This window comes from Chiloscyllium plagiosum, chromosome 31, assembly GCF_004010195.1.
Source record: "Chiloscyllium plagiosum isolate BGI_BamShark_2017 chromosome 31, ASM401019v2, whole genome shotgun sequence".
Lineage (NCBI taxonomy): Eukaryota > Metazoa > Chordata > Chondrichthyes > Orectolobiformes > Hemiscylliidae > Chiloscyllium > Chiloscyllium plagiosum.
Window position 1 is genome coordinate 24,548,572 of NC_057740.1, and position 14,775 is coordinate 24,563,346.

General features: G+C 38.5%; 2 protein-coding genes across 3 annotated transcripts in view; one reads left to right on the forward strand and one right to left on the reverse strand.

Annotated features, from left to right (window-relative positions):
- Nucleotides 1-2,571, reverse strand: part of gipc3 (GIPC PDZ domain containing family, member 3) — an 86,171-nt gene extending 83,600 nt beyond the window's left edge. The window contains exon 1 of one of the 2 annotated variants that reach the window (XM_043720735.1): nt 2,147-2,571. In XM_043720735.1, the coding sequence (XP_043576670.1) occupies nt 2,147-2,533 (387 nt within the window). In that variant the 5' untranslated portion in view covers nt 2,534-2,571. The remainder of the gene's footprint in view (nt 1-2,146) is intronic. The other variant, XM_043720736.1, reaches the window with a different exon arrangement.
- A 4,006-nt stretch (nt 2,572-6,577) lies between these two features.
- peak3 (PEAK family member 3) overlaps nt 6,578-14,775 on the forward strand; it is an 85,000-nt gene continuing 76,802 nt past the window's right edge. The window contains exon 1 of the mRNA XM_043721176.1: nt 6,578-7,707. Within this exon, the coding sequence (XP_043577111.1) occupies nt 7,133-7,707 (575 nt within the window). The 5' untranslated portion in view covers nt 6,578-7,132. The remainder of the gene's footprint in view (nt 7,708-14,775) is intronic.

The following is a 14,775-nucleotide window of genomic DNA, read 5'->3' on the forward strand; positions in this document are numbered from 1 at the left end:
GATTCCGTTAGGCGAGGAGACTAGGACCCGTGGACACAGCCTTAGAATTAGAGGGGGTAAATTCAGAACAGAAATGCGGAGACATTTCTTCAGCCAGAGAGTGGTGGGCCTGTGGAATTCATTGCCTCGGAGTACAGTGGAGGCCGGGACGCTAAATGTCTTCAAGGCAGAGATTGATAAATTCTTGATGTCACAAGGACTTAAGGGCTACGGGGAGAATGCGGGTAAGTGGAGTTGATAAGAAATAACAAGGGAAGATGATACTGGTGAGACTAGTCCATATGCCCTATGCCAGTAGCTATACTGTAGGCCAGAAGATAAATCAGAAGATAGTAAGGGAATGGAAAAAAGACAATAAATTATTCGTGGGTGACTTTAATCACCATGTAGATGGCCTTACTTTCACCCCTATGTCTTATGGTCTTATGGTCTTAAATTAGGGTAATTACAAAGGAATGAATGCAGAGTTTGCTGGAGTGGACTGTGAAAGGAGCTTTGAGGAAAAGCAGCTGACAAACAGTGGCAGACATTGCGACTTCGACAAATATTTATCCCAATGAGGAAGAAGGATTCTAGGAAGAGGATAAACTAACCATGATTAATAAGTTAAGGATAGTACCAAACTGAAAGAAGAAAACTTATGCTATGGCTGAGATCAGCAGGGCCAAAGGATAGGGAAAGTTTTAAAAAACAAGATCAAGGAAGAAAAAAGGAGGAAATAAACTTTGGTCGTAAGTTAGCCCCTAATATAAAAAAGAAAATTATGAGCCTCTTTAAATATATAGAAAGGAAGACAGAGGTCAAAGTGATCACAGGCTCCTTAGAGAATGATGTTGCGTAAATAAAAATGGGGAATCAGGACTTAGCAGAGTAGTTTAATAAATACTTTCATCAGGTTTTATGGTAGAGGACACCAGTAACATTCCACAACTTATAAATAATCAAGGGAAAAAAGGTGGGAGAGAACTAAATACAATAACTATCACGAGATAAAAAGTATCAGGGAAACTGGGCTCTAAGTGTAATGAGTTGCATTCTAGGATATTATAAGAGGTAGCTATGGAGATTATGGATGCATTGCTAGTAATCTTCCAAGAATCCTTAGATCTGGAAAAGTTACAGAGTATTGGAGAACTGTCAATGCATCACCCTATTCAAAAAGAGAGGGAGATATACAACAAGTAGCTCCATTCTAGTTATGTTCATGTCTGTTATAAGGAAATAGTTAGAGTCTATTATAAGGGATGTAATACTAATAAAGCAGGGTCAACATGGCTTTATGATGGAAATCACACTTGGCAAATTTATTTGAATGATTTGAGGAGGTAACAATAAAGATAGGTAATGGCACCAGTGCACATATATTTGGGTTTCCATAAGGTATTCAATAAGATACCATACATGAGGCAACATAAAGTAAGAGGCCATGTTTTTGGGTGTAGTATAATAGCCTTCATAGAGGATTGGCTAACTAGTAGAAGACAGTTGGAATGGGGAGGGGGGCATTTTCAGGAAGGCAACCAACAGTGATCACTGCTGGTGCCACAATTATTGACAATGTGACTTGGGTGAGAAATGTGAATGCAATATAGCTAAGTTTACAGAGGACACCGAAACAGATGGGAAAGCAAATAAGTACTAATGACACAATGAGCCTACAGAGTAACTCATCATGACACAAATTTCAGATTCAGAATCATAGTTTTGATACCATCATTTCCCCAAATTAAGAATCTGTAAGCCAATATACTCATACAGCATTTCTTTGACATATTCTGAACACATAAATTAGTCTGTTTCTTTTTAATTATGGTAACTCCAACATATGGATAGAGGAATACCATATATTCAATAATATTAATCATACCTGCTAAGCAATAATTTGCCAAGGTAAAAAATTTACAAATTTTTGTACACAAAATAGGTTTTAAAATCTATATGAAACATTCATAACATTTTAATTATATAATGTTGGATACTTGGTCTAAGTTCAGAAATCTAACTAGCGTACAATTATACCACTCTCCAGAAAGAAACTCCTCACATGTTTTTATGTTGTACAGGTCTTGCATATATAAAAGAATTTCCTTTTAACTCGAGCATTCAAAGTATTGAAGTAAAACGTTAATAAAGAATGATAGCTTACTCTCTCAGCTATACCCACCTCGGCTGGTGAGATCTCAAAGACCTCTGCGATTTTGGTGTATAGTTCTTTAACATTGGTAAAGCCTTCGATCCTGCCAGTCGGACTGCCATGAGCCAGCTGCGTGTGAAATATCAGCCTGGGCCTAATGCGTGGAGCAGGAGGGGGAGGAGGAGGTGCAGGAGCAGGTGGAAGCCCAGAGTCAGCTGTACCCTGCTTTTGTCCTTGTACCATGGGACTCTTTTGATTTTCATCAGTAACCCCGTTCTCCATCGGTCTGTTCTCTTCTAATTTTGTTGCTTTTTTACATTTTCTCCTAGACCCACACAACATCTTGGTCTGGAAAGTAGTATTGCCTGCATTTGAATTAAAGATGACTTCGTCACACATTGGAAGCGTACGTGGGTAACATGAGAGCTCTAAGCACAAAACCTTATACTTATCTGACTAAGTAATCTCATTACTGTAAAAACAGATGCTACAGTATCTCTTCATTAGAAAGCCAACTGCAGTGCTAATTGTCAAACAGTAAGCTTGTAGCATTTGAGTAAGCTTTGCCAGAGAGTGCGACCTTATTTGGGCTCAGAAACAACACCTTCTGCTAATGTATTGGCCATCAAAGACAACTTCTGTCGTATTTACCTCAGGAGTTTTACTGAGATGCCAGAGGAAGCTAATTTACCAGACTGCCTCATGTGGCAGCATCCATGCTTGTACAGTAGAAGGTTATGCCAATATGATAAGGAGCTGGGAGGCAAACGATTAATCAGAATTGGTTAATTTGTAATGGCTTTATTTTAATGGAGAAAATACATGTTGCAGGAAATACTTAGAATTTAGTATTTCTCATTTAATTGATTCCACATCTTCTCCTTAGTTTTAAGAAAGCGATCTAATTCTTTTTAACATCTTGAGGTTAAGTTACTTGACATATTACTCAAGTTAACTTTCTTTTTGCCACAGCAAGGAGAAGGCTGCTTCTAAACAAAACCCACATTCAAGCAGGTTTCAAGGGAGTGGGCAGTAGCTCATCCTCTGCAAATGAAAACAGGCCCTCAGTTTTTTAATTCCAAAGCCTCACTGAAAATACTTAAGACTCACCTCACCCTGAATATAAGGGATGGGGGAGGAAATGGCCACCCAGTCAATATGTAATCAGATGACCCACAAAAGACAAAGTTGAAAATCATACAACACCAGGTTATAGTCAACAGGTTTAATTGGAAGCACACTAGCTTTCGGAGCTTCGCTCCTTCATCAGGTGGTAGTGGAGGGCTCAATCCTAACACACAGAATTTAAAGCAAAAGTTTACAGTGTGATGTAACTGAAATTATGCATTGAAAAATTGATTGTCTGTCAAGCCTTTCATCTGTTAGTTTCACTTCTATCATGATATTCTAACTTTGTAATTTGTGATTTTTAACTTTGTACACCCCAGTCCAACACTAGCATCTCCAAATCACAGAAGACAAGGTAAGTGTGAGTTAAGTAATTCCAGGAGATCCTTCCTGAAGTGAAGGATCAAAATCCAGGAAGGGAATGCCTCAATATCTTGCAAGGATCATTCCTGCTCCTCCTGGATTTAACAAGGACAGTGAAAAAAGAAACTGAAACTGGGCAGAAAAGTGAGACCTCCTTGCTCAGATAAGTGTTAGAATAGCTGCCAAGGCTGAGCAATGGATCACACCATTATCTGCAACAACTTTCACTGAATTCAGGTTGGTCATCCATCCAGACATTTAATCTGAGTGGTCCAGGCGCTGGACAGTTCTATTTGCATTTCTCACATTTTTGTTGTACTTTTATGCCAATCATGTTTCTCCATTAGAAAATATTATAGACAAAGCCATCTCAAAACAAGATCTGGAATGGGACAATTCCCTTACATATCCAAATAATGCAGTTAAAGAGTAAAAATAATGAAGGACTTGAAGCAAATTCTTACTTATAACAAAATGAAGTTGCTATAGACTGATATTCCATTCACCTGTTGGATATCAAGGTACGCTTTACTATTCTCTTTTCTCAGGATTGTGTTGTTATTGATTTGCTATTTTATATACATAAATTCAACAAGAAAACATCTGTTGGAATGTGCCATAGTCATTGAAACCCGTTAAGACCATTTTTTTCCAACTTAGAGACAAAATGGCAGCAAGGTAACACAATACCAAGATTGTTTTAATTGCTATCAGGTTCTGGCTATAATATTACTGTAACAGGATATGATAATGTTAGGAAGTCTTACAGCAGTTATTTCTGTGAATAATTTGCAAACTTTTATTAGATCCTGGGTTACATTTCTGCCCTGATATTAGATCATTACATTCCTTGAAAAAGCCAAAGTAATCATGAATGAAAATAAAATCTTTGTTTTGCATTTCGATTCTTTCTTTTTAATTTCTGAGGAACTTATGGCATTATGAAACACTGATGTAATTCAGTTTAACAATAGCATTTGGTTCATGCCATTTAAACTAAATGACAATATTAATAATGTATGTAAAGATTTGTTTGCTTACTTTGGCACTCCTCCTGACTTCATCAAACCTTTTTCTTAATTGTAACTGGGTCCTAAGGACATGCAATACCCTATTCACCTTCTCTACAACTTCCATGGATGTAACTTCCACATCCAAGGATTAGGAGCAGGAGGTGACCACTTCCCCCCATGTCTATGCTCTGCTATTCTGTCATGGTAATCTTTTAAAAAAATTGCTCATGGGATGTTGGTATCACTGAAAAGCCAGTGTTTATTTCTCATCCTTAAGTGTATGTGCGAATACAGTGTTGAGTTGCCTTCTTAAACTTCAGTAGTACTTGGAGTGTGAATTACACCCACAGTATTGCTGGGAAAGGCCTGTTATGGATCTGACCAAATATCCTCAAAATATATGAGGAAGAAAGCCTAGATCTTAACATTTCCTTATTTTAAAGGTAAGTGTAAGGCTTTGCGTTCCAGATGCAATTCAATTGGTTAAACTATTCAACTTAAAGCAAAACACGTTATTTTTGCACTACTGTTAAAATACAGACAAAACAAAAATAGAAGAATTGGCTCAACTACAATTTTATCAAAATGTTTAACAAAACAATGTGCATATTAACTATACTAAATAACTGTTCCAACATAGTAACATCCAATAAACACACCATTGGCAAAGGCAAATTCAATAAAAACGCTTGTTTCACGTGTAATTGTAGCAGCAGGAAGCGAACACCAGCTTTTAACTGTAACAGAGAGAGGAATAAGAGCTTTTACATCCAACTTCAAGTCCCGAGTATTCAGAAAATTAAACTAAATATCCTGGTTCTGTGTGAGTCTGACGCTACCCATTCAGATGCTGCTTCTATTGTTTCAATTTTTTTTTAAATTCAAGGCCTCACAAACTGTTCACTGTATTAGCTTTAAGCAGACTGCTCAGCACTTCTGTCTCAACCTTTCTTCCTAAAAAAACAGGACAAAATACATCTCCAAAAGCCGTAGAACTATCACAGGAGTTCCACGATTTTGATCCTGTAACAGAGAATGTGCAACAATATAGTTCCAAACGTCATTACTTGATCAGGGCTTCAATTTCATTTTCTTACCTACTTGCCATAACCTTTGTCACCCTTGTTGATCAAAGAAATTGATCTGTTTCAGCCTTGAGCATATTCAATAATTCAGCCTCCACTACTATTTGAGGCAAACAATTCCATAGACCAACAGCTGTCTTAGAGAAAAAAAAACTATTCTAATCTCAGTCTTAGAGGAAGCCTTATTCTTTTGTAAAATAATATTTTGAGATATATTTTACAGTTGGAGGTATGACAACATGACACATGTTAGCAAGCATGGGAGAAAACAATTTATTTTGGATCCTTAGTTCCTACAGTTTTGCAGAATTGATGTTCTCTGTACCTTATATTATCGACAAATGACTAGAGATTGATTGCAATAATTAGTCAATATGCTCATTATCATTGTAGTGTGACTAGTGACAAAATACCATTCATTATTTAAAGGCACACATGGATATTCATTATTCTACAAATATATATTGAATATAAAGCACGTTAACAGCAACCCAGGTTAGAAGAGTGTACACTAACTGCAATGCTTGAAATTCAGTTTCTGTAGTTTAAGATAATTTGGAAATTAAATTTTCAAAGTAACACATTTTACATTTTTTGTTGGCATTTGGCAAAATAATAAAACATCAGAATTACAAAGTCCACACAACCAATGCAAACGTCTTCCAAATTTGCGTTATTGCAGCTCAAAAGGGATACGTTTTATGAATGTGAGATATACAGGAAGAGCGAGTTTGATTTTAAATTACGATAGTCAATACTGTAGCAATGACACCATAAAGAAGTTTCGCTCATAATCTCAATAAGTGTATTCATTGGATGCCATAGAAACCACGGCAACCAGAGCACAGGAAGCTTTTGCACCAACAGAAGATTCGTTCGGATGGTTGAAAACAGGCCTTATTTCATGGTTCGGAAAGAAATCGTCTTTATACACAGCAAACAACATGGAAGATGCTGAATTATTTCAGGAGAACCACAAGGGATGAACGAAACTCTATGAAGAATTTAACTTCACAAGAACTACTGCCAACAAATTAGCAAAAGACACTGAGAACATTTACAATGTGGAGTATAAAGTTACAGCCGCAGACAGGAAACAAAGGGAATCTGAATAACTGCCCCAATTTGTACTCGCTTCCCCCACCCCAACCTCTAACACCTTGATGATAACCCTGATAAGTGGTTTATTTATAGACAAGGAATTCTAGGGTTGCTGGATTTTCTTCTTGGAACTGAAGATTTTAAAACAAAAAGATGAACTTCAATAGTTCCTGCTCAACGCAACAAGAATTATTCATAATCAGTTTCAATTCTGAATTGTAATGTGCAAAAATAAATCATCAATGTGAGAAAGCTCACTATAGTTTTCTTCTTTAAATAGAAATGGACATCGATTGAAGAAATTTCAAATGGAAAGCGATTATTGCAACATTCCTTCACAGCATTGCAGCATGTCAACAAGTAAAGCAACAAGTCCGCGATACAGAACATTATACAATGACAATTCCTCCCAGTCATATATGGTGTCTACCAAAGAGAAACCACAAGTGGATGTATCTTCTGCAATGAACAGTGCCACGAGGAAAAGGCAGCAATTTTTTAGTAATCCTAACCCTTGGAAAGGTAAAATGAACAGCCCTGAATCTCCCAAACAGGGTAACAGAAGACCCTGCCACTCTGTACAGTATGCCAATCCTCAGCGAACTCTGTTAAACACTAAACAAAAACACAGAACACTAACCATCGACAATACTGTCAACGGCAACTTTGAGCAGGTGTCTGACGAGGACAACATTTATGAGAATTTGGATACATATTGGCATCAGGCACGCTTTCTGAGATGTAATGATAAAACAGTCACCTACACAACTCCATCTGAACTTTTTGTCAGTGAAGAGAGAAGAAAGCCACTGAGTAAAACCCAAATGCAGATGGCCGATTCTTCAAACCCACAGCCACCACCGCTCCCTGTAAAGATTCGAAGGTATTGTGCTCAAGCAAATTCATGCCATATTTATGAAATATATATTTGTACTGAAACATATAACCTAGTGCTAGCTCTTAAATGCATAGCATGTCTCGATCTTTTCCTACACCTGTTAGTTCTGGAATTAAATCTGCACTATGTTTTGCATGAATGCTATTAGTTATTCTAAGGTATGGAATGGTATGGAACTTTCATCATTCCCAATAGAGTTGAAATGTTCTAATAGAGGTTGTTTTGATTTAAGGGAAATATCTAGCAGTCTCAGCTCAGTGATAATCATTGTGATCCTGGGTCAGAACCTATTGCTTGAGCACATAAGCTGATTCAGCATATTATTAAAAGCGTGTAACACTATTAGTGGTGTTATTTTTCAAACAGTGGCAAATTTACTCAATAGAATGCTCATCCTGCCTTGCTTGAAGAAAAGGCTGAGAGGCCAACTAACATACTAAAACATTTAGTCATTTATTTAATTGCTGTTTGTGCAACCTTGTTGGCTGCAATTTGATTGCAATGGGTGGAATCTTATTGGGAACTGAGGAACATGTGCCGTGGCAAGATTTGTGGCAGATTCAGATGAGAAGTCCAGAGAGATCTATCTCAATGTTTGGAGCATCTTGCTCCATCTTTTATGCTTTATCCAAGTGTCTTGACTTGTTAGGCATTAGAGAGTATCCAAATGAGGGGACCGTTGCTTATCAAACATCTCATTAGTGCCACACCTTGACTCGTTAATACTCAAATGCCCATTTTACCAAACTCACCGAACAAACTAGACTCTGGGAATTCTCAACATAGAAATCAGAGTGGGGATCTGGCAATTTCAGCTCACAACTTACTTTAGAGAACCTCCTGATTAGATGCTGGGCATCAACATTTCAGGGAATGCGCTATGAGCACTAGCTACATGCATCCCATATCCACAGTCATTGGTAACCAACATGTTTCAGTCCCTAAGAACCTTCTTCTTCTCCGATCCACTTATAGAACACTTCAGTACTTTAATGCTTTATCATTCTAATGTTGCTGAAAGAACACTACATGCTCATGGACAGAAACTCTGGACCATGCTGTGGCTCAAAAATATTCACTTTCTCTCTTAGCACTCACTCACTCTAAGCTTACCCAAAAGTTTGCGGCATCCTTTCCTTGCATAGCCTTGTCTTGCCTTTTGTACCTTGCCTCCTCAGCCAGAGTTAACCAGGCTTATAACTTGGTTATATTTCCATGCTGTTTATCCCAGACACAAAGCTAGGAAGCTTGTCATAGTCGATAGCAGGCCTCAGGCATGTCAAGGGCGAAAGCTATTATTTAGGGGCCCAGTCATTCAAGCACAGTTACCAATACAAATCCAGGGACCTGGACATAACCAATGGGCAATTGGGTCGAGGATTGGCAGATGAAGTTTAATTTAGATAAATGTGAGGTGTTGCATTTTGGTGATGCAAATCAGGGCAGGACTTACACACTTAATACTAGGCTCCTGGGAAGTGTTACTGCACAAAGAGACCTTGGGTACACATTCATAGTTCCTTGAAAGTGGAGTCAAGATAGATAGGATAGTGAAGAAGTCATTTGATAAGCTTGCCTTTATCGGTCAGTGCAGTGAGTGTAGGAGTTGGAAGGTCATGTTGCAAATGAACAGGAAATAGGTCATTTTTGAAATACTGCATTTAATTCTGATCTCTCTGCTAAAGGAAAGATATTGTTAAACTTGAAATGGTGCAGAAAAATATTACAAGGAAGTTGCTGGGATTGGAGGGTTTGAGTTATAGGGAGAAACTGAATAGGCTGCGGCCTTTATCCCTGGAACGTTGGAGGCTAAGGGGTGACGTTATAGAGGTTTATAAAATCATGGGGAGCCAAGGTCTTTTATCCCAAGGTGAGGGAGTCCAAAACTAGAGGACATAGGTTTAGGTGAGAGGGGTGAGATTTAAATAAACCTAAGGGGAACTTGTTCATGCAGAAATGAGCTACCAGTGGAAGTGGTGGAGACTGGTATAATTACAACATTTAAAAGTCATCTAGATGGGTTCATGAATAGGAAGAGTTTAGAGAGATATGGCAAAATGCTGGCAAATGGGACCAGATTAATTTAGGGTAGCTGGTCGGCATGGATGAGTTGGGCTGAACCGTCTGTTTCTGTGCTGTATTTTTCTATGACTCTAATCAGTCAGGACCTGCTCAAGGTGATCAGAGTAAGGATGCATGTAAGGAGTAAGGAGCTGAATGTTAGACAGTACATCACCTATCTTTAAACTTTCTGCCCTCATTTAAGCTCTTCTGCTCCTGGAATGAGAGGCAGGTAGGTATTATGAGGAATTAAAGTGTTTGCCACAGTTGATACTTTTGGTGCAGTTGGAGAGGTGTCCTAAGCAAGTGAGTAGGCAGCGCACAGGGCATTCAGGGTTAGTTATGTTGGGAGTCTGGTAGGATGACTACGGGTCAGGAAAGATATTACAGGCAATAGTGATCAGGATAATGCATGAGCCTTGGTGGGAGGTGAGTACAGGAGCGGAGATAGAGTGAGTCTGAGGTATCAGAGAGACAGTGATGGTACTTACAAGGATAGAATTGGGCTGGGGGGGTGCATGATATTGACCTTCTCCATTCAAATGTTCTGAAATTCAACAGGCAGCTCAGACTGCACTGACCCAGATGGGAACCTCAGACCAGGCTGGTATATGCAGACATCCATGGTCCGTGCATAGCAATGACTTCTGAATCAAATGTCAATGCCACGATTGGCATGCTGATGTTGATCACCGTCTGTGGAAATCTTGGAGTGTCTGTAAAGTTAACCTTGATGCCATCTGCGCATCTTCCCATCCAGCAGGACATCCAGGTCCCTACTCTCATTGTAGGGCACCAACTTTCCCTTAAATGCCTTGTCCTGGAAAAATGCAGGGCAGCTAAGGACTAGATTTCACCCCTCTCACCATAAACCTATGCCCTCTAGTTTTAGACTCCCTCAACCTGGGGAAAAGACCTTGGCTATTCATTTTCTTTGTGCCCCTCATGATTTTATAAACCTTTATAAAGACACCCCTCAGTCTCTGTTGCTTGTCCAGATGTGCAATGGCCTTTTAAAGATGGTATACATACTAGGGACACGAGGGTACCCCAGGACTAATGAGTTGTTCTGGGAATGATGTGTTGTAAGATAGGGCTAGAAGCAGATAAGAGAATGTTTACAAATGCTTGAGACCTTGCGGCAAAAAACCCTCAACACATCTGCTAATTAGTCAAAAAAAAATTTAAGATTCATCTCATAGTTTCCTAACTTAGGTTTGTGGCATATTGAAGCTTTGAATAGTGCTATATTAATGCAAATTTCTTCTTTTTAACCTTTCTTTAAGAACATAAACTCTGAAAGAAAGAATAGACCATATGGCACTTCAAGCATTTCAATAAGTCATGGCTGATCTGAACTTGCTCTCAATACCACTTTTCCATCTGTTCCCTGTAACCGTTGGCTCCCCCAGTAGTTCTAAAGTCCAAATAGTACAGGCAAAACCTGTCAGGCTATTTCTCATAAGATAACGCTCTCATTCCAAGAATCAACTTTGTACACCTGCCCTGAACTGCCTCCAACCCAAAAATATCCCTCTTTAAATATGGAGACTAAAACTGTACACAGTACTCAAGGTGTCACACCAAAGCCCAATACAATTATAACAAAATTTCCCCACTTTTACAGTCTATCCCATTGCAATGAAGACCAATATTCCATTTGCCTTCCCAATTACTTGCATGGCATCTTTTTTATATTTCATTTATAAGGACACCCCGGTCCCTCTGTAGTGCAGCATTCTGGTGTCGCTTTCTGTTTAAATAATATTTTGTCTTTCTGTTCTTCCTATCAAAGTGGATAACTTCACATTCTTTCATACTGCACTTCACCTGCAAATATTTCTGCATACTCATTTAACGTAACTATATCCTTTTCTGACTCTTAGGGCCAGATTTTCACAGTCAGCAAAACTCCACCAGCCTTTTCAAATGGCCCAACTGCAAAAATGTCAATTTCACTTAATTAATTCAATTTGTACTCCTCGGAGGAAGTGTGGGGAGGGGAACGTCAATCATATAGAAGGGAAACTCAAACTCGGTAGGGAATTTGAATTCTGTGCTGAATTTAAACAAATCCCATTTTGGCAGGTCTAAGAACCTTAACTCACAGTGTGGGGGTCAAAATTTGATGGAGTAGATGTAAACACTCTTGAAGGGTGGGTAAGGTCTATTTAGATGTCATGATCGTAACTTCTTGAAATGCCCTTCACTGTACAGTTAGGAAAAACACACGTTTAAGCTGTCAGTGAGTGTTAATAAAAAGATACCATGCTGGACTGCTTTGGTTTGCTGTTGAAGGTTCGAAAATAAATTACTATCTGGTCATGTAGCTTCAGTAGAGTTTATTGTTGGCATTTCCAAAGGACTATTATTATGTCAAATGAATACTCGGTTGAGTTTCAAAAGATACAAATATCACATCAGGGTGTTCTAAGTTTGCTATTTTTTGAAACCATTGAAAGATTAGTTGACTTTAATGTGAGATCTGAATAGAAGTTTCTTTATTTTTACAAGAGATTAAATATTTAGAGAATTTAAAATCTTTGAATGGAATTTATGAATAGAAGTTTTCTTGTAATGATTGTGCATGAGTGAAAGATCAATTAGATTATTAAAAGGTTTTTGATTCATCTCCACATGATCCCTGCCAATAGTGGATATTGAGTGAGTGGATAGAGGGGCAGCATGGTGTAGAAGGGGACATGGGAATTATGAAGGATATGGAGAATATGAGGGGACATTAGGAGATAGGTGGGGGAACTAGTTGGCCTGGAGGAGCTATGGAGGAAGGTAGGATTGAGGGAGGTGTGAGAGATAAAGACTGGGGACCAAACAACTTTTAATATAACAGATCAGCTCACACTGGTAGTTACATAGCCCCACAGTTACCTATGATTTACTTCCAGGATAAGTAGGCACAATACAATCCATCCCCCACCTCCACAAAACAATTGTTAAGTTTAACAGAGCCTTTTAAACCAATTCATTGTGCCATGTTAGGATGAGCTATCCATCTTAGTAATGAAAACCTAACCATTTGTGATCCATTCATACCTGACTTCCTCACCTATCTTTGTATCATCAGCAAATTTGACCACGAAACCTGAGTTCCTTCATACAATTATAATATAGATTATAAATATTTGAAGCTGCAGCACTGATTTCTGTGGCACATGGTTCTCCAACCTAGAACAATCTATTTATTCTAACTTTCTGTTTTGTTAGTTCTATCCATTCTAATATAGGGGATGGGCTTAGATTAGTTCACAGGTCGGCACAACATTGAGAGCTGAAGGGCCTGTTCTGCGCTGTATTGTTCTGTGTTCTATGTTCTATGTTCTGTGTATCAACATAGTGTGTTCTTATTATCATACTGTCACATTTTATGGAACATCTTGCCAAATATTTTTGGAACTCCAAACACAGTTCCCCTTTATCCACCCTTCTTGTTACATCCTCAAAGAACTCCAATAAACTATTTTAAAATAACTTTAATTCATAAAACCATGTTGACTCTGCTTGGTTAGATAATGATTTTCCAACCTTCCTACTATGCTTCCTTAATAGTGGATTCCAGCATTTTTTCCCAATGGCAGATATTAGGCTAATTGGGCTATAGTCCCCTTTCGTCGAGTGTGTCTTTTCTTGAATAGGTGCATTATTTTGTCGGTTTTCCAACATGCTGCAATCTTTCTAGAAACATGAGAATTTTGTTAGATGACAATCAATGCTCTAAGACCATATACTGCAGTTCATTGGGACTTGTCAGTCTCTTGTACCATTAGTTTGCTGGGAACATTTTTCTAATTATAACGATTGCTTTATCATAGAACCCCTACAGTGTGGAAGGAGGCAATTCAGCCCACTGAGTCCACACTGATCCTCCAAAAAGCATTCAACCTGGAGACCCACTCTCCTACTTTATCCCCGTAACCCTGCATTTCCCATGGCTAATCTACATGCATCCCAGGACACTATGGGCAATTTAGCATGGCCAAACCACCTAACCTGCACAGCTTTGGATTATGAAGGAAACCTGAGCACCCGGAGAAAACCCACCCAGACACAGGGAAAATGCACAAACTCCACACAGACAGTCGCCCGAGACTGGAATTGAATCCGTGTCCCTGGCGCAGTGAGACAGCAATGCTAACCACTGAGGCACTATGCTGCCCCCTGATTTTCTGCTATTATTGAGATGCTTTTGGGACAATATATAAAAGGTAAAAAGTGGCAGAGATTTAAGGGGATATTTCATAATTTTTCACAAAGATATGTTCCACTGAGAAAGACACGTTAAAAAGGATGCGTCATTTCTGACTACCTAAGAAAGTTAGTCCTCAACTACTGTAATGTCAGTTATAAAATATTTCATCAAACTCTCTGCCATCTCCTTCCTTTTTGGTGTTCATTTCCATGTCTCAAACTTTAAAGTACCAACATGTAACTTTTTTTTTCTTTTTACATACTTGCATATACTGTTAACCTTTTTGTACTTATTGCTAGTTTAATTTCAAATATTTTCTTTCTCTTTATTAATTGTTTTAGTAATCCTTTGTAGGTTTCTAAGATCACACCAATTTTCCAGCCTACCACTCAACTTTGCATTAATGTTTGTCTTTTATTTCAATTTGATACACAGAACATAGAACATAGAACACAGAACAATACAGCGCAGAACAGACCCTTCAGCTCTCAATGTTGTGCCGACCTGTGAACTAATCTAAGCCCATCTCCTTATACTATCCCATCATCATCCATGTGCTTATCCAAGGACTGTTTAAATGCCCCTAATGTGGCTGAGTTAACTACATTGGCAGGCAGGACATTCCTTACCACTCTCTGAGTGAAGAAGCTGCCTCTAACATCTACCTTAAATCTATCACCCCTCAAATTGAAGCTATGCCCCTCGTACAAGCAGATGCCATCATCCTAGGAAAAAGACTCTCACTGTCCACTCTATCCAATCCTCTGAACATCTTGTATGTCTCT